The sequence below is a fragment of the Oxyura jamaicensis genome, chromosome 18 (assembly GCF_011077185.1).
Source record: "Oxyura jamaicensis isolate SHBP4307 breed ruddy duck chromosome 18, BPBGC_Ojam_1.0, whole genome shotgun sequence".
Classification (NCBI taxonomy): Eukaryota; Metazoa; Chordata; class Aves; order Anseriformes; family Anatidae; genus Oxyura; species Oxyura jamaicensis.
Genome location: NC_048910.1, coordinates 2,135,475 through 2,159,180, shown reverse-complemented (window position 1 = coordinate 2,159,180; position 23,706 = coordinate 2,135,475). Strand labels below are relative to the sequence as shown.

General features: G+C 54.1%; 1 protein-coding gene across 6 annotated transcripts in view; it reads left to right on the top strand.

Moving 5' to 3' along the window:
• The window catches only part of PIK3R5 (phosphoinositide-3-kinase regulatory subunit 5), a 57,095-nt gene extending 35,368 nt beyond the window's left edge, over positions 1-21,727 (top strand). For 5 of the 6 annotated variants that reach the window (XM_035342611.1, XM_035342610.1, XM_035342612.1 and 2 more), the window contains 17 exons: positions 3,189-3,289; positions 4,588-4,656; positions 5,354-5,492; positions 7,416-7,485; positions 9,019-9,193; positions 9,856-10,009; positions 10,525-10,608; positions 11,311-12,067; positions 12,461-12,614; positions 12,775-12,900; positions 13,172-13,297; positions 13,967-14,060; positions 15,344-15,420; positions 15,952-16,045; positions 17,438-17,520; positions 17,731-17,843; positions 18,908-21,727. In XM_035342611.1, coding sequence (XP_035198502.1) covers positions 3,189-3,289; positions 4,588-4,656; positions 5,354-5,492; positions 7,416-7,485; positions 9,019-9,193; positions 9,856-10,009; positions 10,525-10,608; positions 11,311-12,067; positions 12,461-12,614; positions 12,775-12,900; positions 13,172-13,297; positions 13,967-14,060; positions 15,344-15,420; positions 15,952-16,045; positions 17,438-17,520; positions 17,731-17,843; positions 18,908-19,049 — 2,558 coding nt within the window. In that variant the 3' untranslated portion in view covers positions 19,050-21,727. The remainder of the gene's footprint in view (positions 1-3,188; positions 3,290-4,587; positions 4,657-5,353; positions 5,493-7,415; positions 7,486-9,018; positions 9,194-9,855; positions 10,010-10,524; positions 10,609-11,310; positions 12,068-12,460; positions 12,615-12,774; positions 12,901-13,171; positions 13,298-13,966; positions 14,061-15,343; positions 15,421-15,951; positions 16,046-17,437; positions 17,521-17,730; positions 17,844-18,907) is intronic. The other variant, XM_035342616.1, reaches the window with a different exon arrangement.
• Positions 21,728-23,706: the final 1,979 nt, after the last annotated feature.

Sequence of the window (23,706 nt, the reverse complement as noted above, 5' to 3'; positions counted from 1 at the left end):
TGGAGGTCATGGGGAGCAGGGCTCCAAGGATGCTCCCAAGCTGCACTTTCCCCACAGACCCAGCGCCTCCCTTGCATCTCACGGTGAGAAATGTGCTTTTGGGGAATTCAAGAGCAAGTGCTGTTTCCAGGAAAGTCAGGTTCAAGCTTTCTGCGTGCCCTCAGTGCGCGTTCTCCCCTTGTCTGCAGCGAGCTGTCTGCTGGGCTGCGCCAAGATGGGTGAGCAGAGGCAAGTAAAACCTTCTGGACGTGGTTTCCACCTGGCCACAGCCCTTCCCTGGCCTGGGAATAAACCCAGTGCTGCCCTGCAGCTCGTAGAAGTCCCCAGCACCCAGCTGTGTCCTGGCTGGTCACCGGGCACCTGTAGGAAGATGGAGAGGGCACTTGCAGAGCAATGGCTTGTGTGCCGTTAATGTCACCGGGGACTTTTGTTCCTGACCCATGAACATGAGAAGCATCACCCTCAATGCCTGAATAACCTTTTTGGTCTGGATACAGGGAAGAAGTCTACTCGCAGTGCTTGGAAAGTAGGTGCTCATGAACTGGGCTGTGCACAGAGGGAATTCCCACCCAGCTGTCCTGACCAATGCCCGGTGGTGCCGGCACTTTGCTTTGCTGGATGGTCTTTGTTTATTGTGTCCAGGATTTCCGAGCTGCATTTTGTGCTGGAGAATATTTTTAGCAAGGATGCAGCTGTTTTGGTGTGCCTTTGGTTAATGCTGCATCGCCCAGTTTAGGAGCTGGGCTCCTGGCAGCCTGCTGCCTCCCAGCACTGGTTGCTTTGCTATGGGTAATCCCAGTGCCTTTCCAGGACTGTGAGTCAAACAGAAATTCCTCTGCTCATAGCGGTGTTATTTAAATAAACCTTGTTGCATCTTCACGCTTTAGCTCAGATTTCCTGTAGAACACACAGAAATGGGTCAGAGGCCTCAGCCCTGAATTATATTCATAAGCTGCTTCCCTGCAGCCCTCCTCTTGCCCCTGCTGCCTTCCCATCCCTCCCAGCCCACCCCCGGTGCATTTGTCCCAGCACCTCTGTGGGGAAGGAGCCCAGCACCTCCGCCCCACTGGGCGCCGAGCAGCAGCGAGCCGCCACCGCCGCTTCCTCCTGCCTCGCTAGAAGCGAGAGGAAGGAAGGAGCCCGCGCCTTGCTCGGGCTATTTGTGCTCGTGGTCAGGCTCGTGCAGGAAGCGGCGTGCTCCTCAGCTGGTGATGCACCAAGATGCGCCTTGGCTCTGCTGGGCTGGGGCTGGGCTCTTCTGGGTGCACAGCAGCTTGAAATAACCCCCCAAACCTCCCTGCTGAAGCAGGATTGGGTGTTTGAAGGCATTGTGTGAGCCCAGCCACTGCTTGCCGAGGTCAGCAAAGCTCCCAATGGCTCTAACCACTTCTATTGGGACAGATGCTTTCATGAGCATCTCACAGATGCTGAGGCTTTTCCGGGAGGATGCTGCACTCTAGGACAACTTTGATTTATTTGATCTGCTGGAGTCCTCCAGAGCGGAGCCACAGCCACTTTTGTAAGTCACTGCAATGGCACAGAGGGAGACTTGGAGCTGAATCACCTGGTTGCTGTGGCTATGCCCTCACTGGTCAGGTGTCACAACATAAGGTTGCACCAAAGAACTTCAATTCATTGAAAATAAAATGTGTGGCAAAGGGAGGATTCTGAATGGGGAACAGCTCCTGCTGTGCTCTTCTGCTGCAGGCAAGGCATGAAGCCACAGGACTCACGGGTGTCCTGATGCCTGGAGGACAAGCAATAGCTGTTTTTGCAACCTTAGCGCATGTGTTGCTTGTCTTACCATCAGCCTTCTTCCAGCTGCGTTACGGCAGACCTCTCTCCTGCTTTAAACTCCCCATTTCACATCTAGTTAAGTGTCTAAAGGTAATTTCATGGCATGAATTTGTAGCTTCTGCAGCTTGGGAATAACAGGGCAACATGGCCTGTATGTTTGTGAGGAACACCCTGTCCCCTTGCCAGCTAATGGGGTGCTCTCTTCCTTGCTAGCTCCAAAGCTAAAGTCAGTGCACGTGTGTTGGTGTTTGTTATGTTTCTGTGCCACTGCATAGACCATGCAAGTGAAAAACGGCTGCATTTATATTTGTTTTCCCTCCTTGATCACTAACCTGGCTTCCCTGCAGCGAGAGAGACTTGGTTTTTCTTGGTTTTGCTTCCTGTTGACTGCGTTTGGAAAAGTTCTGATGGTGGCACCCCAGATGTGCCATGGCTGCTGAGCTGAGCGATGTCTGCACAGCGTCTGCTCCTGCAGCTAACATCCCCGGAGATGTGGGCCAGGAGAGATGCAGACAAGGACCCTTCCAGGTGTTGATATGTCAGGTGTTTGAGATTTCTCCATAACTTCCCTCCATGGGACTGTGTGCTGTGCCCGGATCCACAAGGAAGATGGGGAGGATGCTATGCTGTTCCCTCCTCCTTGTGGACCCCGGTCCCCTCCAAACCCCTCCTGCGGGACATGTGGCCAGGATGAATGGAGGTGCCCGGTGCCTTCACGCAGATCGTTTCCTCTAAACCATCTGGGAGGGCTGGAGGTGGCCCCGACCACCAGGAAAAAGCCACAGTTTTGGGGAGCGCCTTTGGGCCACTGTCACCAGCGGGGTCCCCGCACATGTCTGAGGAGGGAGGCCGGGGGGGGGGGGGGGGTCAGTCAGCTGGGGTGAAGGACCCGCCTTTCATTTGCAGTTCTCCTCTTTCAATATCTGGCTAACCCAGAGGGATTTAAATGTATTTTATGATGGTTTGGAGGCATTGAGGAGGTGGAATAAATGCTGGGCAGGCTTAGCAATGACGCTGATGTGTTCAGATGCTGCTGTGAGCTCTGACTGTGCATCTCCAGGGCCTGGTGGAGTCAGTCGCTGGGATGGGCACCACTCCTTGGCTGCGATGCAGCTGGAGGGGCTGGTGTGTGCATGGTGGGGGCCTGAATTTTGCATTTGGTGCACTTGGCTGCAAGAGCACTGAGATGCTTGTTAAAAAGTGATGCTGCTGTGATAAGCACCATTTGGAGAGCTTAAATCTGTCCAGATCCAGGGTGCAAGGTTAATCTTCCTCCGTAGCAATATAACCCAGGCATCAAACACCTTTTCCTTGACCCCTTCCCACTGCTCATCCCTCCTGCGGGTGCTCTGGGCCGGGCTGTGGGTCACCGTGCTCTGCTTGCCTTGCAGCGGGGCTGTGCCTGAACTGCTGGAGCCTACAGGAGCTGGTGAGCCGGGATGCTGGCAACTACCTCATCCTGGTGGAGAAAATCCTCTGCAAGGCCAAGGAGGTGAGTCGGGGGCTGCTGGCTTTGGAGCAGAACTTTGCAGAGCTTGGTGGGTGATTTGGGGTTGGGTCAAAGCATTGTTAGAGCTCAGGATGTGCTCCAAAGTGATGGTGACAGCCGCCTCGTGTCCCAGCAGCTTTTGGCACATAGGAATGGACAGGAAAGCAGCCAGCTCCCGTATCTGCTCTTCAGGTAGCACTGCAGGTCCCTGGGGAAAGGTTTGGGTTTCTGCAAGCACTGGTCAGTGCTGTGCCTTCTTCAGAGCTTCCCAGCAAACCTAGAGCTGCTGGTCCAGATCGGAGCAACCCAAAGGCTTCCCCTTGTTTTTGATGGAAACTTTGCCACGGCTCTGCCTGCAGTGAAGGAGCCGGGGCGCTGGGGACAGCAGGAAGGGTCTGCACCAATCAGCATGCCATGGTCAAGCAAAACGAGGAGGAGAAGCATCAGCGGGGCCGATTGTATCGGCTGCCGTGCCCCATCACGAGCGGGAGAAGCTCGGGGCTGCCGCTGGGATGACCTGGGAGGAATCCCTTGATGTGGGAGGAAGCGGCGGTGTTGGCTGCAGCCTGGGATTCATGTGACGGGGTAAATGCTGCCTTTCATTTTGGGGGAAAGAAAGGCTGCCTGGCTAATACGTTAATATGATTGCTGTAATAAGTTAATATGATTACTGCTATTCTGTTTAATGTTTTTTGTTTTTTTTAATGGCTTGGATTGATCTTGTTGCAGATGACGTTTTATTGCGATAGGGTTTATTTATGTAAAGGGTTATTGCACTTTGTGCTGTGCTCGTAAACAAGGGGAGACAGTGTCCACAAGGCTGCTCTTGAGCCATCACCACGTTCCCTGGTGAAATAATCCTGCGGGCTATTTACTGGCAGAGGCTGGGACAAAAATGCATGCTTGGCATCGTGCTTTGCCATGCCCTTGCAGGGGCTGGGCTGCCTGGCCACCACCCCCAGCTGCCTGCTTTGAGCTGCTTCCATGAAATTTCATGCAACTCTGAGAGGATGGAGAGCATGGGAGGGCTGGGAGCTCGGCTGAAAGCTGCTTCTGGAGGCTAAAGGCAGCGTGTGGAGATCTGCCTGTCACTTCTGTGAGGGTTACTGGTGCCTTAAGGGTTATTTTCTCATGGACACAAGTGGTCCCCATCTGCTGGGGATGGTGACGCGATGGTGTGGATCGGGCTGCTGAGATCCACACTGTTGGGGAGTCTTCTGACACCATTCCAAGGATGCTTTTGGGTAATGCTCACGGTGAGCAGCCCGGCTCATCCTTCCCCCTTGTGCTGTTTCCTACAGGTGCAGGAGAAGTGCGACTACGACCTTGTGATGCCCCTGGCTCTGCTTTTCTACTACGCGGTCCTCTGTGTAAGTCCACTGCACATGGTGTCGCCCCGGCCCTGTGGGACTGCCACGGGTGCCTTCTGCCTGAAAGGTCCCGGCCTGCTTTGATCGGCTCATCCCCAGAAAGGTCCTGTGTGAAGCTGCAGGGAGCAGGAGCAGGCAACCGCTGCACAAGCTGAGAGAGATGAAAAGATGTGCTTCAGTGTTTTTAATCATTGCATTTAAAGATGGGTCAATGAGAAAGGGAGACAATATCTCTCTGCAGAGAAGCAAGTTCTTTTCGTTACCCTTTATACTCGGGCAAAATGTGTGGACAATGCTAATGAAAAGGAGTAGAGCATTCACAGGAAATTGTTTTTTATTATTATTATTATTAGCACAATGCATCATTATTCTGAGGAAACCACTGCTGCCAGATCTTGCAAAAGCACAGGCTTTAACACGAGTCATCTGTATGGATCTGTGGCTGTTAAAAATAAATGGATGTACAGGCTGTGGCATGTGAGCCCGAGCCCGGAGCCTGGGGAGGTGCAGAGAGGAAGAAGCTGTTTCAGCGGGATGCTTTGGCTTTTCCTTGGAAGAGGATGGGATGTCATGGGGTGAACCCCTGGTCCCGTCTGCTTCTCCTCCCCCCATTCCAGCCTAGCCCCCCCTGGTTTTTATGCAGGGCTCCAGCCGCGGGTCCTGCTCCCTTCCTCACCAGCTCTCCTCGTCCCCACAGTGTCCCTACATCCCACCGGGCTCTGAGCTGCTCCTGAAAGCCGCCAGCATCTACCACAGCTTCCTCACCTGGCCCGTGCCCTACTGCGACATCTTCCGCGAGCTGCTCTCCTTCATCAGCGACGAGCTCAAGGCCCCGGGTAAGCGCTCCTGCCCCGCCAAAGGCTCCTGCGTGCTGCTGGTCCTGTGTCCCAAAAATCCCTGGTCTCACGCGGGGTGCAGCCAGGTTTCTCTGGAGGAGCACAGCAGGATGCTGGGGATGTACTTTTTGGGGGCTGCCTTGTGTGCGAGGCAGCAGGAACATCCCGAGGACTATCAGCTCGGGACTGATGTGGATTAGCAAAGATCGTAGCTGGCAGCTGGCTGCCTTTCAGTCTGGTGGGTCTTCTGCGCAGCCAAGCACGTGCCGCCTGCTTCCGCCGAGCCCTGGCCTTTGCTCGAGATGCTCAGCGGCGCAGCTGGGGTGATAACAGTGGGGCCATTCATCGGCATCAAGGTGGCAGGAGCCTTTGAGCCTGCCGTGGTGTGGAGGTTTCCATAGGGCTGCCGACTCCCCGGCTGTGTCCTTGCAGCTGAGACGCTGCCTTGTGATGCGGCTTTGGGCACATCTGTCGGCGGCAGCAGCGCTCCTCTTAATTAAGCGCCCCTTGTAGATGTCCTGTTGTTCCCAATGGAGCAGCTCTTCCAATTATTTCTCAAAAGCCTTTTCTCCTAATCTGCACGTCTTTCCGTGGCTCGTGGGGAGCTGTTATTGCACAGAGCAGATTTCAGCCCCGTTTAATCCTGCACGGGGCCGTGACCTGCTCTGAGCAGGGCTGGGGAAGGCGCAGATGGGCACAGGGGCTGAGCCCAGTGATACTTCCCCATGCCCTCGAACCAGGCAGCTGGTTTGGAGAGCCCCGATGGGAACAAATGCAAGGTCCCTGTCCGTGCAAAGCCACAAGGGGTACGTTGTCTTCATGGGTTAATCTTTTAATGAGCCAAGGGGAGATAGGGATGGGCGCCCTCCATTAAACCTCTCTTTGCAAGTTTCTAAGCAGACCCCAGCCACCACGGGAGGTCTGCCTGGGTCACCGTGCTGTGCCCAGCCTCCAGCTCGCAGCTGCAGGGCTGGTGTGGGCGTGGGGATGCTCATCCCATGCTGCTGCAGCCACGGACTTCCCCAGCTCCTTCCTGGTCACTTATTGCTGTGACATCGGTTCAGGCCCTGTTTGAAAGGCCTCTGGGAAAGCCCCAGCACTGGGGATGTTGCTACATCCTGCTCTTGTGCTGTCACTGGTGCCCAGGGCTGCAGAGCTGGGGACTTTGGTCTGAAGGCTTTTCCCCTCCTACAAACAAACGGGATTCCCCCGCCTCTGCCAAAAGATGCTGCGTGGGAGGTGTTGGTGTGCGGGGCTGGGGAGCCCACAGCCACCCCTCACCGTGGCCTCTGGCCCCACTGGAGCCAAGAACAGTGAAAACAGGTCCTGTGCTGGAAGGCTGGCCGGGACATCATGCACAGCCTCGGTGACCTGCCGTGAGGTTGAAGCAACAGTTTTTTATTGAGCTGGGAGTAAATATTAACTGAGAACGAGCTGCTGTCAATATTTGCCAGGAATGCAATAGCTTTTATCTGCAAACTGGGCTGATGTCTCACAGGAGCAGTGAATGCAGAGGGGCCAGCAGGGATCCCTGTGGGGGCTGCCCCCGCCAGTGGGTGCTGCTCTGGGGCTGCTGTCTGTAAGTGACATCCAGGATGTGGAGAGGCTAAAGCAAGTGGCAGAAGCTGCTAAATATCACTGGCGTGATCCAAACCAGATCCCACATCAGCGGTGGGGCAGAAGGGGCTGGGGACAGAGCAGCTCTGCCATCCAGACCTCTGGTTCCTCTCCTTGCTCCTGGGCTCATCCCCCTCGCACGCTGGCCGTGCCTTGTCCCCACCGGGGCTTTTGGTGCTGCTGTTCCTGCTCCAGGCTACAGCTCAGCTGGGTCAGGACAGCTTCAGGAGACAACATCGACATGCTCATGAGGCAGGGCAGCCTGTGCTGCCCCCATCGCTCACGTCCTCTGCTCTCTTCCCCCAGGGATTTCCTTCCAGAGGCTGGTGAGGACGGAGCAGGGGCTGCCCGTGAAGAACTACCAGAGCTCCACTGTGTAAGTCAGGCACTGCTGGCCTCGCTCTGCCATATCTCCGCTGTTCTGTGCTACTTTTGCTGCAGCACTTGAGGAGCAGCAGCAGGGCTGCAGCAAGCAGCATCCCCAGAATAGTGGAGGGCACTGGGTGGAAGAGCTGGAGAGCAGAGCTGAACTGCAGGAAGGGCTGGGGAGAGTGACGGTGGCATTTCCACAGCTGTGAGGGTCTGTGGGCATCAAATGTTGGTTATCACCGAGCGGGGATGCAGATCTGGGTGCAAACAGGTAGGGAAGGCAGAGGCTGGAGCCACCAGCCTGAGGCGAGGCAGGAGCAAGCCCATCCCATTGCAGTTCAAGGCTTGTGGGTTCAGACACACTTTGCACCTTACTTGAGGGCTGAACCTTTCTTCCTGCCAGGGCACCTCATTTGTAAATAGGAAAATGAGCCCTGGCAGTGTGTGCTCGCCCTGCAGGGCCACTGCTTGCACGGCCACCTCTGCTCGGGGCAGGACGGCTCTCCTGCTGCTCTGGCTTCTCCACGCACTTGGCACAGCTCTGGGTCTGTGCCAGCATCCCGCCCAGCCGTGCTGGTGCTGCTGTGCTGCTTTCCCAGTCCAGCTGCCCCGCTCTGTACCAGCATGAGTGCAGGCACCCGTGGCTTGCAGCGAGGTGGCTGTATTTGCATAAAACCCTGAAAACCTGGCACAAAGCTGCACGCAAGCTGAACCTCGGGTTTTTTTTTGAAAGCTTGGGCCCTCTGCCTGAGCTTTCTAGAACCAAACACAACTGAGCCCATCCTTAATTCAGAGCTGTGTTCACTCAGTTAGGAGCGCTGTTAGTGTCTATAAACCCAAGCACATGTCTGTGTGCTCTCCAGCCTACGGGCTTGGGAATTTAAAGCCTGCTGGTGTTGGTGTGGCCATCCAGAGCAAAATTCCCTTTGCAGGTGAAGGCTGTGGCTCTGGTCTCCAGCAAGGGCAGAGTGGGCAGCCTTGGGGGCAGCAGAGCAGGAGGAGGTGAGCTCTGGGTGGAAGGGCTTCCCCTGAAGCCTCCCAGCCTCACGTGTTTTCCTCCAGAAGCTCTTACAAGAACATCGTGGCTGGTACCTGCACTATCTCACTGCTGCAGTCCTTCAGATAGCTTAAAGCTTCGCAGCACCTTAAAGCTCAGCAGGGATGCTCCGAGGTTCACCCTGAAAGGGAAGATATTTTGGGGGCCCCTCGCATTTTCTGCTCCCACCTCCTTCATCATGTGTGCTGGATGTCCACTTAGGTTGACCAGCAGCTGGGCTGGAGCCCTTCCAGGGCTGACCAAGCAACCGTCGGGCTGGCGATATTGCAGATAACGGCAGGAGAGGTGGTGCCAGGGCTGCACGCAGCAGCAGGACGGAGGATGCCCACCCTTCCCTGTGCCCAGCCGCGGGGCTCTGGCACCCCGGCGCCGCCCCAGCTGCAGCTGATCCGAGGGGACGCTGCCATCTAGCGTGAATGTCTGCAGGGCGCGGTGCCGCCAGCAGCCTGGCCGCCCCCCTGACCGCCGTCCCCGTGTCCCCAGGACTGTGCTGCTGCTGAACCGCTCCGAGGTGCAGAGCGAGTTCCTCTCCATCGCCGAGAAGCTGAGCAGCACGGAGCCCCCGCGGCACGCCACGCTCGTCCTGCTGCTGGAGCACCTCTACCAGGCCACCTTCGGCACCCGCTGCGACCTGGGCAGCCTGCACCGCCTCCTGAAGGTGGGCACGGCCTTTCCCTTCTCTTCTTGGGGTAGACCTCGGGTCTAGGCTCCAGTTTTGTTTTCCTGGCCCTAATTGGGGAGAGAAAGAACCTCCCCCCTTGGCTGAAATGCAGCAAAACCCTGCTTTGACCAGAGAAACACTTGGTTTTGGTGTCTGTGGGAGGTGAACGCTTGCGGTAAAACCCTTTAGGTGTGTTCCAGAGCGTGTGAAGCGAAGAGGGAGGTGCTCGTTCTTTCCCCCTGGCTTTTAGTGAGAGGAGGCACGGGAAGGGCTCAAAGCTGCATCAGGGGAGGTTTCAAGACAGCAGGAAAAACTGCTTTACCGAGAGGGTCAGACACTGCAGCAGGCTTCCTAGAGATTGATGCCCCGTGCCTGGCTGTGTGTAAGAGGTATCTGGATGATGCTCTTAATGGCAAGTGTTAACTCTGAGTCTGCCCCAAAGCAGTCTGTAGCTTCGGCGATCTTTGTCGGTCCCTTCCCACTGGAACTTCCTGTTCTATTTTTTATTTTTTTTCATCTGCATAAGATTTGGAGGAATTTGAGTGGGTAGCAGAGAGAGAGAGACTTAGTGATTTAGACTCGGTGACCTTCCCCAAAGACCCATGCTCCCCTCCCTGGAGGTGCCCCCTCCATCTCTGCCTCTGCTCTGCCCGCCCCAGGCCAAGCCGCTGGAGGAGCTCTCCGAGGTCTACGCCAGTGCCGCCGAAGCCCAGGAGATCGCGGCCGCCAGCAGCGACCCCGCGCTGGCCCGGGAGCGGCTGCAGTGCGTGCTGCGGGACCTCGCCGGGGCGGCCGCCCTTCCTGCCATCGCGGGTGAGAAGCCCCCGCGCCCCCCTTGCCGCTGGGTTTGGTGCCAGCTCGGCACCAGCTGTGGGCTCCCCTGCGCTGGGAGCTGCGCTTTGAAGTGCGAAATCCTGTTTTGTGCAAAGCTGAGACCTAGCGCAGCAGTAAGAGGGGAAAGAAAAAAAAAAAAAAAAAGCCCAGGCCCTATTTCATAACCACGTGATGAGCCAGATTTTTTTTTTCATCTTTCATTAAAACAACAACAAAAGCCATCTCCAGCCTTTGTGGGTGAGAGGAGAACATTCAATCAGAAACTGGCTGTAGCAGCGATGTCTGCCGGTGGCTCTTAGAGGTGTGAAACATCCCCGTGTCCCCGCTGCGTGACTGCATGGGACAGCGACAGCGTGCTGCTCGGCATGACCTGGGCTGCCCAGATCAGCTGCCGGGGTGGGCAGCATCTCCCCCGGGACTGCTGCAGGGCTCCTGTGCTGTGCTCGCATCACGGGGAGCGTCCCCGCAGGCTGACTGCTCTCCTCTCTCCCCAGGGGATGCTCAGCCCCGCAGGCTCCAGCCCATCCCCATCCCCGCCGCCCGCTGCTACACTTACAGCTGGGACCAGGATAACTTCGGTAAGCAGAGAGGGGCCCCATCCCCCGGTAGGAAGCTCCCCTGCGAGGAGTAAAATGTGACAAAAAGTCTCCCTGCGGAGGGGCTTTGCGTCCCGAGACCCCTTGGATGTTGCAGCTCTCTGGGGTGCCCAAGGAGGGGGTTCTGGCCGGGCAGGAGGTTTTGCCGTGCTCTCAGCCCAACCGCAGCAGTTTTGCAGGGGAAGTGTGTCTTCCCCTTCTGCTGAGCTGCTCTCTCTGGCTTCCCCATTCCTGGAAGACCTCTTCTGGTCCCAGGAAAGTTGAGCATCTGTTGCCCACTGGCCCCAGCAAGCTGAACCTGCTCTCTGGCTTGGGCTCTGCTGCATTCATTTGGGCTTTGACTATCAAAGCAGCTAAGCCCCTTGCCTCTCTTCTGCTCTCTGGTTAAACCCAGGCTGGATTTGGGGTGCACTGGGAAATCTGCATGGGAAGGAAGCAAAGCCCCAGCCACTGTTTGCATTTTAAGAACCCAAACAGAACCTGACCTCAGACAAGTTTTGTTTTGTCATCAAATATAAGCATGTTAGGAAAATCTGAAAATGCTCAGGGGTAGGTTTTTGGCCCTTGGTTTGAATCCATGTGGGATTAAAGAGTGTTGGCCATGCTGCAGGAAGGTCGTTGTCTGCAGTCTCCAGTTTCCAACAGAGTCCGTGCCAGACCTGATCTTCCTCCTGTGCCTTTCAGACGTCCTCAATGATGTCCTCAGCAAGGAGTGCAACGTTGTCGAGCCCGTGGCCTCGGAGAACGAGGAGGATGAGGAGGAGGAGGAGGAAGAAGAGGACGTGGAAACAGACGGCTGTTCCCCAGAGCGGGACTCGCTGCTTTCCCCCATTTCCACCATTTCCAAAGACTCCATGTACTCAGCACTGGCAGAAGAGGGACCTAAGCACTCACGCATGTCCCTCTTCACCGCTTCCAAGGACTCCATCTCAGAGCTGACGGTGGTCTCCAGAAAGTCCTTGCGGTCTTTTGTCTCCAGCCTGAAGGACTGCATGGACAGTGGGTATGCCGAGGACAGTGACGAGAGCTCTCTGGACATGGCTGGGCGGCCGGAGCTGAAGGTGGAGAAGCCCCACCACAAATACAGACACACGCTGACCAACAAGATCTACAAACTGTTCAAAAGCAAAAGCCAGCTGGTCCTGAGGAGGGACCTGAAGGGCTGCCCTGACACGGGCTCGCTCCCGCTGCGCCGTGCCGAGAGCCTGTGCCACCCCCAGGCCAAGCACCGTGTGCCGGCGCGCTCCCGGCGCTCTCACTCACTGCCGCAGCACGTCCTGAGCCAGCGGCTGCAGGTGCTGCACGTCCCGCGGCTCCTCAGCCTGCCCCGACGGCCTTTCCTCAGCTACGACGAGGACGCCAAGGTGTCCACCCTGCGCGTGGTGGTCTTCGGCTCCGACCGCATCTCAGGGAAAGTGGCACGAGCCTACAGCAACCTCAGGTGAGCTGGGTGGCACGGGGACCTGGCTGCAGCTGTTCAGCCCTTGGTGTCCCACTGGTGGGGTCACCAGAGTCCCGGCTTTGGGGTGGCTGCTGCCTTCGAGCAGGGCTCCCCAGTGCTGAGATGTGGCAGGGGACATCCGGCTGCCCTTGTCTGGAGGTGGAAGTGATGGGGACGCTTACTGCCGGGTGGCACTGCCGTTAAGTCAGCCAGGCACAGGGGTGTGCTTGTCCACGTGCCATGCGCTTTCGTGTTCCTTCCATCGCTGCCTTGCTCTGCGAGGGGACAGGATCCTCCAGGTGCCACTGGGGTCTAATTCTGCACATCACGTCCTGCCATGCTGGGATGTGCCAGAGGACTTTGCTCACCCAGCCCTCTCCCATGTTGTCCTAGGCTGAAGGAGAGCACCTGCCCCACACTGACAAGGTACTTCAAGCTGCAATTCTTCTACATCCCCGTGAAGAGGAGCTGCCTGGCTCCAGCAGCCCCGCTGACACATCCTCCCCCGTCCCCAGGGGACCTGCAGCTCCGGGCTTCGGCACAGGCAGTAGGTGTCCTGCCCGCTGCTGGGCTTGTGGTGCCACCAGCACTCTGCTCATCCCACCAGCAGGCCAGGCAGGGGGAGCACTGGGGGCTCCTCCACCAGCCCCAGGCGATGGGAGAGGAGCTTGGGGAGCCCAGAGTGACCCCTCTGTGTCTGGTTTCAGGAGTCCACCTTGTCTGGGGTGGAGAGCAGCACCAACGACATCTCCCACTACATCGGCATGTTGGACCCATGGTACGAGCGGAACGTTCTTGGGCTGATGAACCTGCCCACGGACGTCCTGTGTCAGGTACGTGTGTATCGTGTGGTAGGGCCTGGTGTCCCCCTTCCTGGTGTCCCCCTGTCCCCACAGCCCCATCTGCTTAGTGCTGGGCCACCACGCGGTGGCCTGAACCTGTACAGCAGGCTGTGCTCTGTGGACATGGGTTGGGGATGGAGATGGTGCCTGTGGTGGCCAGGAGGAGGGCTTCCATCCCCAGGGGAGTGGGATGGGCAGTTGGTGGTGTTGGGCTGTGGGTGCCATAAACCCCGTCAGGGTTGTGACTCGCCCCTCGCCGCAGTCTGCCAAGCCGGAGGCCGAGCCCCAGGGGAACTCGCGGCAGCAGCTGCCCATCCTGGCCGACATGATCCTCTACTACTGCCGCTTCGCCACGCGCCCCGTCCTGCTGCAGCTCTACCAGACGGAGGTAGGCAAAGGGGCTCAGCACCGTCTCAGCACTGGGAAAGGGGTCTTCTGCCTGTGCCTCCAACACACGGCCTGCCTGGGGAGAGGATATGGCTATGGCACAGCCACCTTGTGCTGGTGAGGCCGAGCTTGGTCTCCTCGTATTCACCCAGGGACCTTTGCACGTGAGCTCACAGCGCTTTGGCTGGTGCTTCTGGCTCAGGGATTGAGGGTGCAGGTCCTGCCCAGTTTTTAACTCACACAAGCAGTTTTCCATCCCAACACCTTTCTCCACGATGCAAGAGGGCCTCCTGGCAGTCCTGGCAGGCCATTCACGTTGCTGGAAGTCCCTCTGGTGCCTACTTTCCACCCAAGCCCCTCCACAAGGCCCATTCTCCATACCTGCTCTGTGCCCAGAGGGAAAGGTTTCACTTGCACCACTTCGGCAGTGGTGGCTTTGGCGGCCCACTTGCTGGTGGTCTGTTAAAACGGCCTGAAGTGTAGCTAGAGGTGAGTGCCACCCAAGGCAGTGGTTGAAAAGTGTATTTTGAAAGCTCAGAGGATTTGCCCAAACTGACCTGTTTTCTGCAGAAAGGAGCAAGGGGGGCAGGTTGCATCCTCCAGCTCCATGGCCCTGTGAGGTCTCCTCACCACCACATCTCCTTCATCTCTCCTCTTCTCCCCCTGGCAGCTCACCTTCATAGGGGGGGAAAAGATGACCGAAGTCTTCATCCACTCCCTCGAGCTGGGCCACTCAGCAGCCACACGGGCCATCAAGGCTTCAGGTCTGTAATCGTGTCCCGTGCACTGCTGCAGCCTCAGGGTGGGAGTCTGCAAACTGCCGCGGTGGGCAAGGACTGCTGGGGGGCTGGAGGGAGCGTGCCCAGGGGCTTTGGCACCACAAATGGGCTGCAAGAGGGGTCTGAGCCCAGGGTGCAATGTGAGCAAAGATGCAGATGTGTTTTCACAAATTTGGAGTTGAACCATCAAGGTTCTTGCTCTCCTCTTCAGGAGCGAAGCTGTGGCAGTGCCTTGCTCTTTTACTTCTGCTAACTCTCCAGGTGTAATAGCTGTAAAGCAATTTCAAGCCTTTTTTTTTTTTTATTTTTTTATTTTTTTTTCTGCTCATCAGCACCTGCCCAAGTGCAGCTCTTCATCTTTTTCATGCTTTGTTGTTTATGCTTTGTCCAAGAGCATCATTTATCCCTCATTCCATTTCCTTAGATTACTGGGCAAAACAATGTTTGTGAGTGTGCTTGGAGCCTTCCTGCAAGGAAGATCATGCACTTTTAAACTAGAAATTTATAAAATTATTAGAGATAGAAGTGATGACAGAAGCATCTGCTTGCAGCGTGGTCTTCAGCTCTCTTGTGGGTACCGAGGACCGCTCGGCGCCTGGTGCAGCTCGCAGAGACATCTCATGGCCAACCAACGCACTGCATTCAAACACCCTGCTTGATATTGTTAACCAGCTGCTTTTCTGTGAGCTCGCCTTGTCTTTCTGAACAGAGCTCATAAAATATCCTCCACATAAAGTGTCACCACCCTACTGTCCCAAAATACAGACTTGGCCAGGACCTCTTCCCAATAACTCATGGAACCACCAATCTTTTCTGACTTTGAGTTTTCCTTTGGTTGTCTGGCAGCACGCTACGTAACATCTGCAAAAGATTATCCAGGAAAAAAAGTTAGTAAGTGTCGGGCACAGTATTTCAAGGCTAATTTAATGTGGGCACAAATATGCCCTGAAAAACAGGAGCTGGGTTAGCAATGCAGCCTTTTATTGCTTTGTGTTTTCCCTGGAGCACTGACCCTGCTGCACTGGCTTAGCCAGCACCGCTTTCAGTTTGCAGAGCTGTTTGTTGTGCTTTGTGCTGTAACTTCTGCACTAGAATAATTGCTTTCTGGCAGCTTTTAAGCCACCCTTTTCTTCTTTGCTCTGCAGCTGTGTTCAGCAAACCAGGATTTTTCCCTTCCTATAGGTACCGAGTGAGCTGCTGTATCAGTTGCCCTCTGAAAACTGGGGACAAAAGTCCACCAAGTGACATTTGCTCCTTGCTTTGTGCAGGTCCGGGCAGCAAAAGGCTGGGCATAGATGGAGACAGAGAAGCAATCCCACTAACACTACAGATCGCCTACAGCAAGGTGAGTGCCTGGGACTTGTGCAAGGACAAATGTGACAGAAAACCAGTTAAGTGCTGCCCAAACGTGTCTTGGCTGGGGCTGGCAGAGACAGACACTGAGAGTGTGCTGAAGGAGTCCTAATCCAAGCCTGGGGGAGCCAAAATCAAGCTAATTGTCTACTTACTGGCTAATTGGGGGTGGCTTTCCAATCCTGAGAAGCCCAGTAAAACAGGGAATGTGCAGCCAGCTCCCACAGACTGGACCTGTACTGGCGGCCAGTTTACACTGGTAGACTTGGTTTCCAGGGAGCAATCTCTTGCTGATCACAGCAGTCTTTTTTTTTTTTTTTTTTTTTTTTTTTGTTCCCTCTGCAATTATTTAATGTTAACTCTGGACAATTTTTTGTAATGCTAAGGTTAAAAGAGTTTTAATGCCTGCTCAACCTCGTCTGTGCAGCTCCAGATCAGGGCTAGCCTAGCCAAAGGGTTGGGTTGGGAGGTAGGGTGGCAGCCTGGAGCATGGCATCTCACGGGCTTCGGTTGGTCCCTGCAGACAGCTGTCAGTGGAAGAAGTCACTGGAACGATGTTGAGAAGGTCTGCACGTCCGTCAACCTCAGCAAAGCCTGCAAGAAGTACGAAGAGCTAGGTGGGTAGAGCTGGTCATTGTGGCTTTGTGTAGGAAGCAATGGGAGGGACAGACAGAGCCAGAGGATGGATGAGAGCCACGCTGGATCTTCCAGCCAGAGCACAGTGGGAATGTGTGCATGCACAAAATATGTGGGAGATGCCCGGTGTTCCCTGGGGCATAAGATCCTGTTCTCCTTGGCTCTCCTTAGTGCCACGCCAGGGTTGAAGGACATTTGGTTTCTCATTACCCTGAAGCTTCCAGCTGGGAAATCTTTTGTTGTGTTGTGTTGTCCATCAGAGAGGAGTCTATTGCTAAATCAAGCCAGACTTAGGGAGGGGATGCCTGTCCTACCACTGCGGCTGTGCCCTGCAGCCAGCTGTCAGCAGGCACTCGCAGGGCTGCTGCTGCAGCTTGGTTTCCTTCCTGCACTCGGAGATAGATGCCTGCCACGTGGGTTTGTTTCATCATTTCTTTTTTGTTGTTCTGGTTCCCAACGGACTATGAATAAAGCTTTGAGCCTTTTAAAGGCAGCAAGGCTTTAGTCTCTTAGTGTGCTGATTTAGAAGCAATATCTGTTTATTCTTGCTTGAGCTCTGCTGTTCTAGCAATCAGACACCCACTTCTGAATAAACTGAGGATTTTTTTAAATTCCTCTTTCTTCGTGCACTTTGTGTGCAGCAGATGTATATCTGTGAGCAGAGCAGTCAGGGCAAATGGGTGATCTACCAAATAGGCTACCAAATAGTTCCTGCGTGCCCCGTGGAGCTCAGCCTAAACTTCTATCCCTCCTCTTGGTGCCCCATCCATGAAGCCATGCAGACAACCTTGGGAGAACTCCAGCAGGATTTAATTGCTCATCATCTCTGTGTATTTTGAGTTGGGTGTTCCTGTGCTAGTTCAGGAGCTTCACTTGCACTGCCAGTGTGGTGGGTTTGTTTCAGGGCATGGGGAGAAGCTCCCACTCTAGGGAAAAGCTTCCCCTTCGTGAACCTCCTTCCTTACAGGAGAAACCCAGTCTCCTGCTTGTCTCTGTCAGTTTTTACACTCAGCAGTTTGACCACAGGATGTCACTGTAATTCCAGGCATGAAAAAGCATCTCCAGGGGGGGCGTAGGAAGGGCCACAGAGGGAGAGCTAGAATTTCCTCATCATGATGGGGCAATGGCTTTTCTCATGTTTAGTTGCTAAGATAGCTAAATGCTCTTTGCTGCTATGTTTGGAAGATTACCTCTGTCTGATTGCTTTCTTACCATGTGGGTTCTCATGGGTGAGGGAAAGCCACAGTCATGCTGTGTTTCCCTGGAAGTGGGGTCCTGCTGGGAGCCACTGGCTCTGGGATGCTTTGATGGGCAGAGGGACCGCCTGGGTTCCCACCAGAAGCCTTGAGTGATAAATTTGCTTTTTGTTACAGCCTCAAAGACAGAGTGTCTCAACTTGACCATGACAGAGGTGGTTAAAAGGCAAAACTCCAAATCCAAAAAAAGTTTCAATCAGGTAACTCAAGTCATAGTGCTTTTACATTTGGTAACAAGAGGTCAGCCTGGCTCAGCTGCGAGGGAGATGGGGCAGGAGGTGGAGTTTGAGACCTGGGGAGCAGTCAGTAACTCCTTGGGGGATCCAGTTGGCCACCAGTTTTGGGGTGCCCTGCACAGGGGTAATGTGGAGAGCCAGGCAGCTCCTTCACTTGCACTCTCTTTCTATCAGCAGCTCAGCGTGTCCCAGATAAAAGTAGACAAAGTCCAGATTATTGGTGTCCAGTCCTCCTTTGCCGTGTGCCTGGACCAGGATGAGCAGAAGATCCTGCAGAGTGTGACCAGGTAAGATCTGCAACATGGCAGGCTGCCTGATGCAGTCAGCACTCCCAGAAAGGTGCATCCTCTGCGTAAGGACTTATCCTCAACGTACAGGTGGCCAAGAGGGGGACAAGGTCCTGAGCACCATGGTGTGTTTATGCCAGATGCCCAAGGTGGCGTGTCGTAGCTTCAGGCTCTGTAGTGTAGCTGAGCTCAGGTGGGATGGCTGGTCCTGCTCCGATCCCAGCAGTATTTCACCTTTTATGACTGCCACTGTTTAAATGTTGGTCCCCAGTCAGCTGTTCAACTCCATGAAGACAGATCGTTCAACAAGACAGAGGAAAGTCATGTAAAGTAAATGAGGTACCTGGAGAGCACTGAGTGTATGAGCAGAGCCTTCAGCTTCTAAACCTCATCGGGATCCTCCATCACCTTTAACATAACCATTGCAAAAGGACCCCATGATCTTCATGGGTGAGACTGGGGTAGATGGAGCAAGAATTGTTCGTTTGATTGTTCACCAATCAGTTGTGTCCCCAGGGCACCAACCTGGCTCGCTGAGGATGGGATTTGGAAACTCACTGGAGGCAACATGTTTCTGTGGGCACAAAGAGATCCAACCAGCAGATCCACTGGTCTTAAAAACATGCAAGCATTCTAATTTCTCCCTCAGGGGGAACAGAGCTCTGCAAAGTTATGCTGCCTAAAATGGAAAGAGATTTCAGATGTTACTTAAATTTCTTAAATAGGAACTTTCTTTAGGAGCTTAACTTTGCTGTGCAAGGGATTAATGTGATAGTTTAGTGCAAGAAATGCAACAGGAGCTATTGCCACTTCTCCATAAGAGGGGGGATGCAAGAGTTCTCATTTTCCCTAATGAGTTTCAGAAAATGCCCTGTATTTCTCCTCTAGATCCCAATCAGAGCTAGCACATAGCACCTGAACTCTGGGCACTCCAACTTCAGTCCTGCACTGATTAAAGATTGCACTGATTCCTGTTTGTTTGCAAAGTTTCTGCAGCACCCCAAGACCCTGGTTCTCAGCCACACACCTTGTTTACATCTTGGTTTCTTTTCATTCCCTTGCAGGTGTGAGATCTCTGTGTGCTACAAACCCCGGGACAGCGATCCCCTTGCACTGAGCAGGTCCTCTTCAACTTCCCAGGACCCCTCCGAGTTCCATTCTCTCCTGTGTTTACCCATTTCCACCTTCAGTGGAGCACTGCCGTAGAAGAACCGTGCCCTCTCAAGACCACACTCACATCCAACACTGAAATAGCCGCGGGAAAGGGAAGCTGACTGTCCCGTTAGGGCTGGATACCCAGCCATTCTTGCCCAAGACATCCTGCAGTCTGAAGTGTTTGCGTGGTGACTGAGCTGCTCCTGGTCTGGGCTTGGCCCATCCTTTGGAAATGGGGGTGTTGGTGTCAGGCTCTGGTACTTCTCAGGATTCCTTGGGAGGAAAGTGGTTCCTTGAGATCTCCAGCTGGTTCAGCAGACTGCCAACATTGGGACCAAGAGGGAGAGGCAAGGACAGTGACATTTTCCTGCCAGCAAATGGTGCTGTGGCTGTACTTGACAGTGACTGCAAGGCCATTGTGATCTTGGGCAAGCTGGTATGGGGGGCGGGGGACGCGTTCTGGGACGTGGATGTCCATGGGGGTAGCTGGCCTTCTGTGCATGTGGATTTGACCACCCCAACTATGTCCTGATGACTTTTCACCTGTAACAAGTCAGAGATGCTTGGGATAGTTCTTTGGGGATAGGGACAGGTTTTCTCAGGGTTTGCTTTAAATTACGAGCGATGGGTGCCTTGAAGAGAAACAGCACAAAGCAGAACAACCCAGCTGGGGCCAAAAAGAGCCCAGCAAGGGTTGTAGACTGCTGCTTGTGTCCCAGTGAATCCAGTGCAATAGGCCGTTCCAGGGCATGGGTGGCTTGTTGTGCGTCTGTGTGTTTGCTGTAAATCCAGGAGCTGCAGGAGATGAACTTCCAATTTCTGCAGAATTTCAGAGTTCATCCGAGAAGAAGGACTCCCTGTTCAGGCTGTGTTCTTGCGTCCTGCTCACCAGCACTGAATGCAAGAGACATCCCAGAGGCTGAACGCTCAATAGTTGCTTGAGATAGAGCAGGAACCTTGCTCACACTCAGGAGAGAGGGAGGTACTGGGAAAGCCACTAGGATTGCCTTAAGCTCACCTGACTGGGTAGCTTTGGTAGAGGAGAACCCAGCACCAAAAACACTATTGACACTTGCAAGCAATGATAGTATTTGAGATCCCTTCTTCTCTGCAAAGAGAGGTTTTACCCCCCCTCTTCCTTCTCTCTGCAAGGCTGTAGGTACAGAAAGGTGCAATAGTTGAGTGTATTTAGAGGTATTCTGACCCCAGGAGCAATAAATGAGGCTGGAAAAGCCTTGCCTGGTTTCATAGCCCTCAGGGTTTCTCATTTAGTTGCTGGTCATTGCACTAATGATGGCTGGCAGAAGAGCAAGCTGCCTGCTGCAGGGTACAAGGATCCTAATGCCGAGGATTTGCTCCCTGGGATGCATCTGGAAGGGACCCTCCGTGCTGCTGGGGCTGCAGGGCTCGGCCATGGTGAGATCAGCTCCATCTGGGTTCCTTGCTCCTCCAGAAAATGGGGCTTGGCCAGCTCTTAGCACTAGTTAGAACGAGGCTGGGCTCTGCCCCAAGGGCTGTTGGCACAGCAGCAGGGTCCCCTTGGTGGTGACCACGCTGAAGGTTGAATCTGCCAGGGAAAGGGCCAGAGCCCCCGGGCACTTCAGTTGCCTTGGAGGAGCATGGGCCAGACTTGTTTGCTGTATTCCTCCACTTCCCTGCTGGAAGGGTTTTGGGGATCCCTCTGGTGGGACTGCTGATCCTGGCCCTGCTGTTTGCTGGACCTGATTCCTGCCTCCCTGCCTCTGCTGTTGCCTGGGCACAGCTGGCAAACATCTGGGGTTGGGAAGGTGCCAGCTGGCTCTGCCCATCCTCAGCTGCTCGGGATGCAACTTCTGCTGCTGGCCAGGGAGTGAGACAGGAATGTGCTCCCGAGGCCTTTGTGCTTCATCCTCCTACCTGAATAGGCCATCCCAAGGAAGGTGTTGCCTTGTGGACTCCCAGGAAAGTCACGCAAGGCCAGGCATCGCTGGAAGGTGTGCAGGTGCTGTGGCCCCACTGTGTGGTGCAAATCCAGCTTGGACTGCAGGCAAGGACCCCCCTTCCCTGGCCCTGCAGCGACTCTGGGAGCACCCCTCCTCTCCTACATGGAGCTGTGACCTTGCTCACAGTAGGGACACCAAGCCACTGCTGGGTGATGTGGAAAAGCATGCTGAGGTCACTGCTGGGCATCTCTCCTGCACATCACTAAGTCCAGTAAGCTCAAGGGATCAGAAACAGATTTGAATAGCTCTTTCCACCCACCTGGAAAAAGTTTTCCCACTGACTTAATTCCCAGACAGGTTTGTGTGCATCGTTTCAAACGGGGCTGAAATTTGACAGCAGTTTTATTTTTTGTTGTTGTTCAATACATTAAAATAGCACCTTATCCTGTCAAAACACTTCTATTTGTGATCTTGATATCCGTGGCTAAATATATCCCTGCTGCTGTTAATGATATAAACCTCTTTGGTTTCAGCTGGCCCTACAGAAATACTAGAGAAGAGAGTTTCCACACACTGGGGAGGAAAAACAAGCACAGGCTCTAGGGACTCGTAATCCTGGCTCATTTTTTGACCTCTGATTCTTTCTGGAAATGAAAAGAAGGAAGTCGGAGGTTCCTTCAGGCCATCCTCATACATACGTGCAGCCTCACCAAAACCGTGTCATGTCTCTGCTGATCTGTAAAATACTGTTCAAAGAACTTTTAACGTAATTGTAAGATATTAAATGTCGATTTATTTCGAGTACAAGTACGGTGTTTGTGTTGAGTAATTCCCGGTGCAGAAGGCACGGCTCCCATCTCCACGCGGAGCGCAGGTGCACCCGGTCCTTTGCAGCGCAGTCGACCTGAGAGCAGGAAAAAGCTCATAAAGCCACCGGGTTCGTGAGCCTGGTCCCAGAGGGCATGACACGGAGACCTGCAGCGGCTAATTGAGCTCCTGTTGTGTCAGTAAAAAGCAGTTTTTGATGCTGTAAATCCTAAACTAGCTTCATGTTGAATTAGGGAGGAAAGCTGGCAGAGCCTGTGCGCACAAGGCGAGGTCAGTGCATAGCCGTCCCTCCTAGGAGGCTCCCTGGCCTCTTCTGGGTCGCTCTGCAGAGGCACATGAGCTGTGCGGTGGCCAGGCTCTGTGGGCAAGGTTCCAGTGGGCAGGGTTTGCCCAGCAGTGGGATATCGGGTTTATTGCAGAGCTCTTCTGCATCTTCGGGGATGCAGGCTTTGCAGATGAATCCACTGCTGCTGGCAGTGCTCTGAAATACAACGTGGCACTTGCAAATGACTCAGAAGTCACCCTTCCCTTCCTGGGATATTCAAGGAGAGAGGCTTAGTTGGTAGGGGTGAGGGTCAGTGTGTTGAATTTGCATAAATAACCAGGGAGAAGTCATTTCAGAACAGGTAAGAATAACTTCTGCTAATCAGCACTTTGCTATGAATTGCCTTTTTTTTTTTTTTTTTTTTTTTCACTGATTAGAGAACAGCAAAAGGTGGAGGTTGTTTTTTTTATTATTATTATTAAAAAGTAAAAAGAAAAGGGTCACTTGAAAAGGCAAATAAAATTCAAACAGGAAATAATTTATTTTCCAAGCTGGAATGATAATCTGGTTTTGTTTGTTCTCAACAACAGCAACAAAAAGCCCAAACCCTAAACCACAAATTCCCTTCTCTGTTCCTTTCTTTTTAAAGAAGAAAAAGTGGAAAGAGGAACATGCACGTTTAAACCCACAGCAAAAAGTTCTTTGTTCTAAGCAAGTTCATTATGAAAAGTTTAGGATCAGGGTCCAAGTCTGACCCTTGCAGTGTCACACAGCTGGGGGGTTTGGTTTTGTATGTACAAAAGATTTGGCAAACAGCTGCTGATGAAGTAACCAAAGTTGGATTTTCCAGACTATTTAACAAACCTGGTTTTGCCTTTTGTGGACAGGTTCAAATCAGTCCAAAGGTGTTTTTTTGTGACTCTTGCAGCATCACACCTGAGCTGGCCTGTGGTCCGATGGGATGACAGTGGGTAAGGTGCGTTTGGTGTTTCAGCCTGAGAACACTAACTTATGCTCACACCCTAAATGAAGTAGATTATACCAAAAACGCGCCTTGGGGTTTTGGCTGGTGTTAGTTCATCAAGGTGCAGTGGCAGCTTGAGCTGAGGTCCCCGCTCTGTCAGAGGTCGTCATCTCATGCTCACCTCAGCCAAAGCTGCTGTGCAGGACGTGCTCCACTGGCGGTGAGCTGGGATATGGCGAAGGGGTCAGGGAATGCACGGTGAGTTAAATTCTCATCGCCCATCACAGGCGGTCACCCTCCATCCTCTGGTCCTCCAATGGCACCTTGTGCACAGGTGCTCCTTATCTTTACCCGTGCGACCCCCCCAGGTTTTCCCCCCAGCACCACAAGTGCCAGCGCTCCGTGGGTGCCCACATCAGGCACCCACACATCACAGCAGCTGGTTGAGAGCCACGTCTGCTGCCACAGGGCCACCGTGGCTCAGCGCTGGCTGGAAGCAGAGCAGAACGGATGCCGGCAATGTCAACCAGGCTGCTCAGCGTCCAGCCAACATTTGGATAGCTTCAGGGATTGAGATGTTATCTAGAGCATGAAGCAGAGAGCAGCAATGGCCAATACTCAGCTGAGAAGGGGTTCCTGAGTGGGAGTTTCTCAGCTGGTGGCTGATAAGCAACACAGAGTGAATTAGCATCAGTAGGCAGGAATGAGCCTGCTGTGTGGGAGCCACTA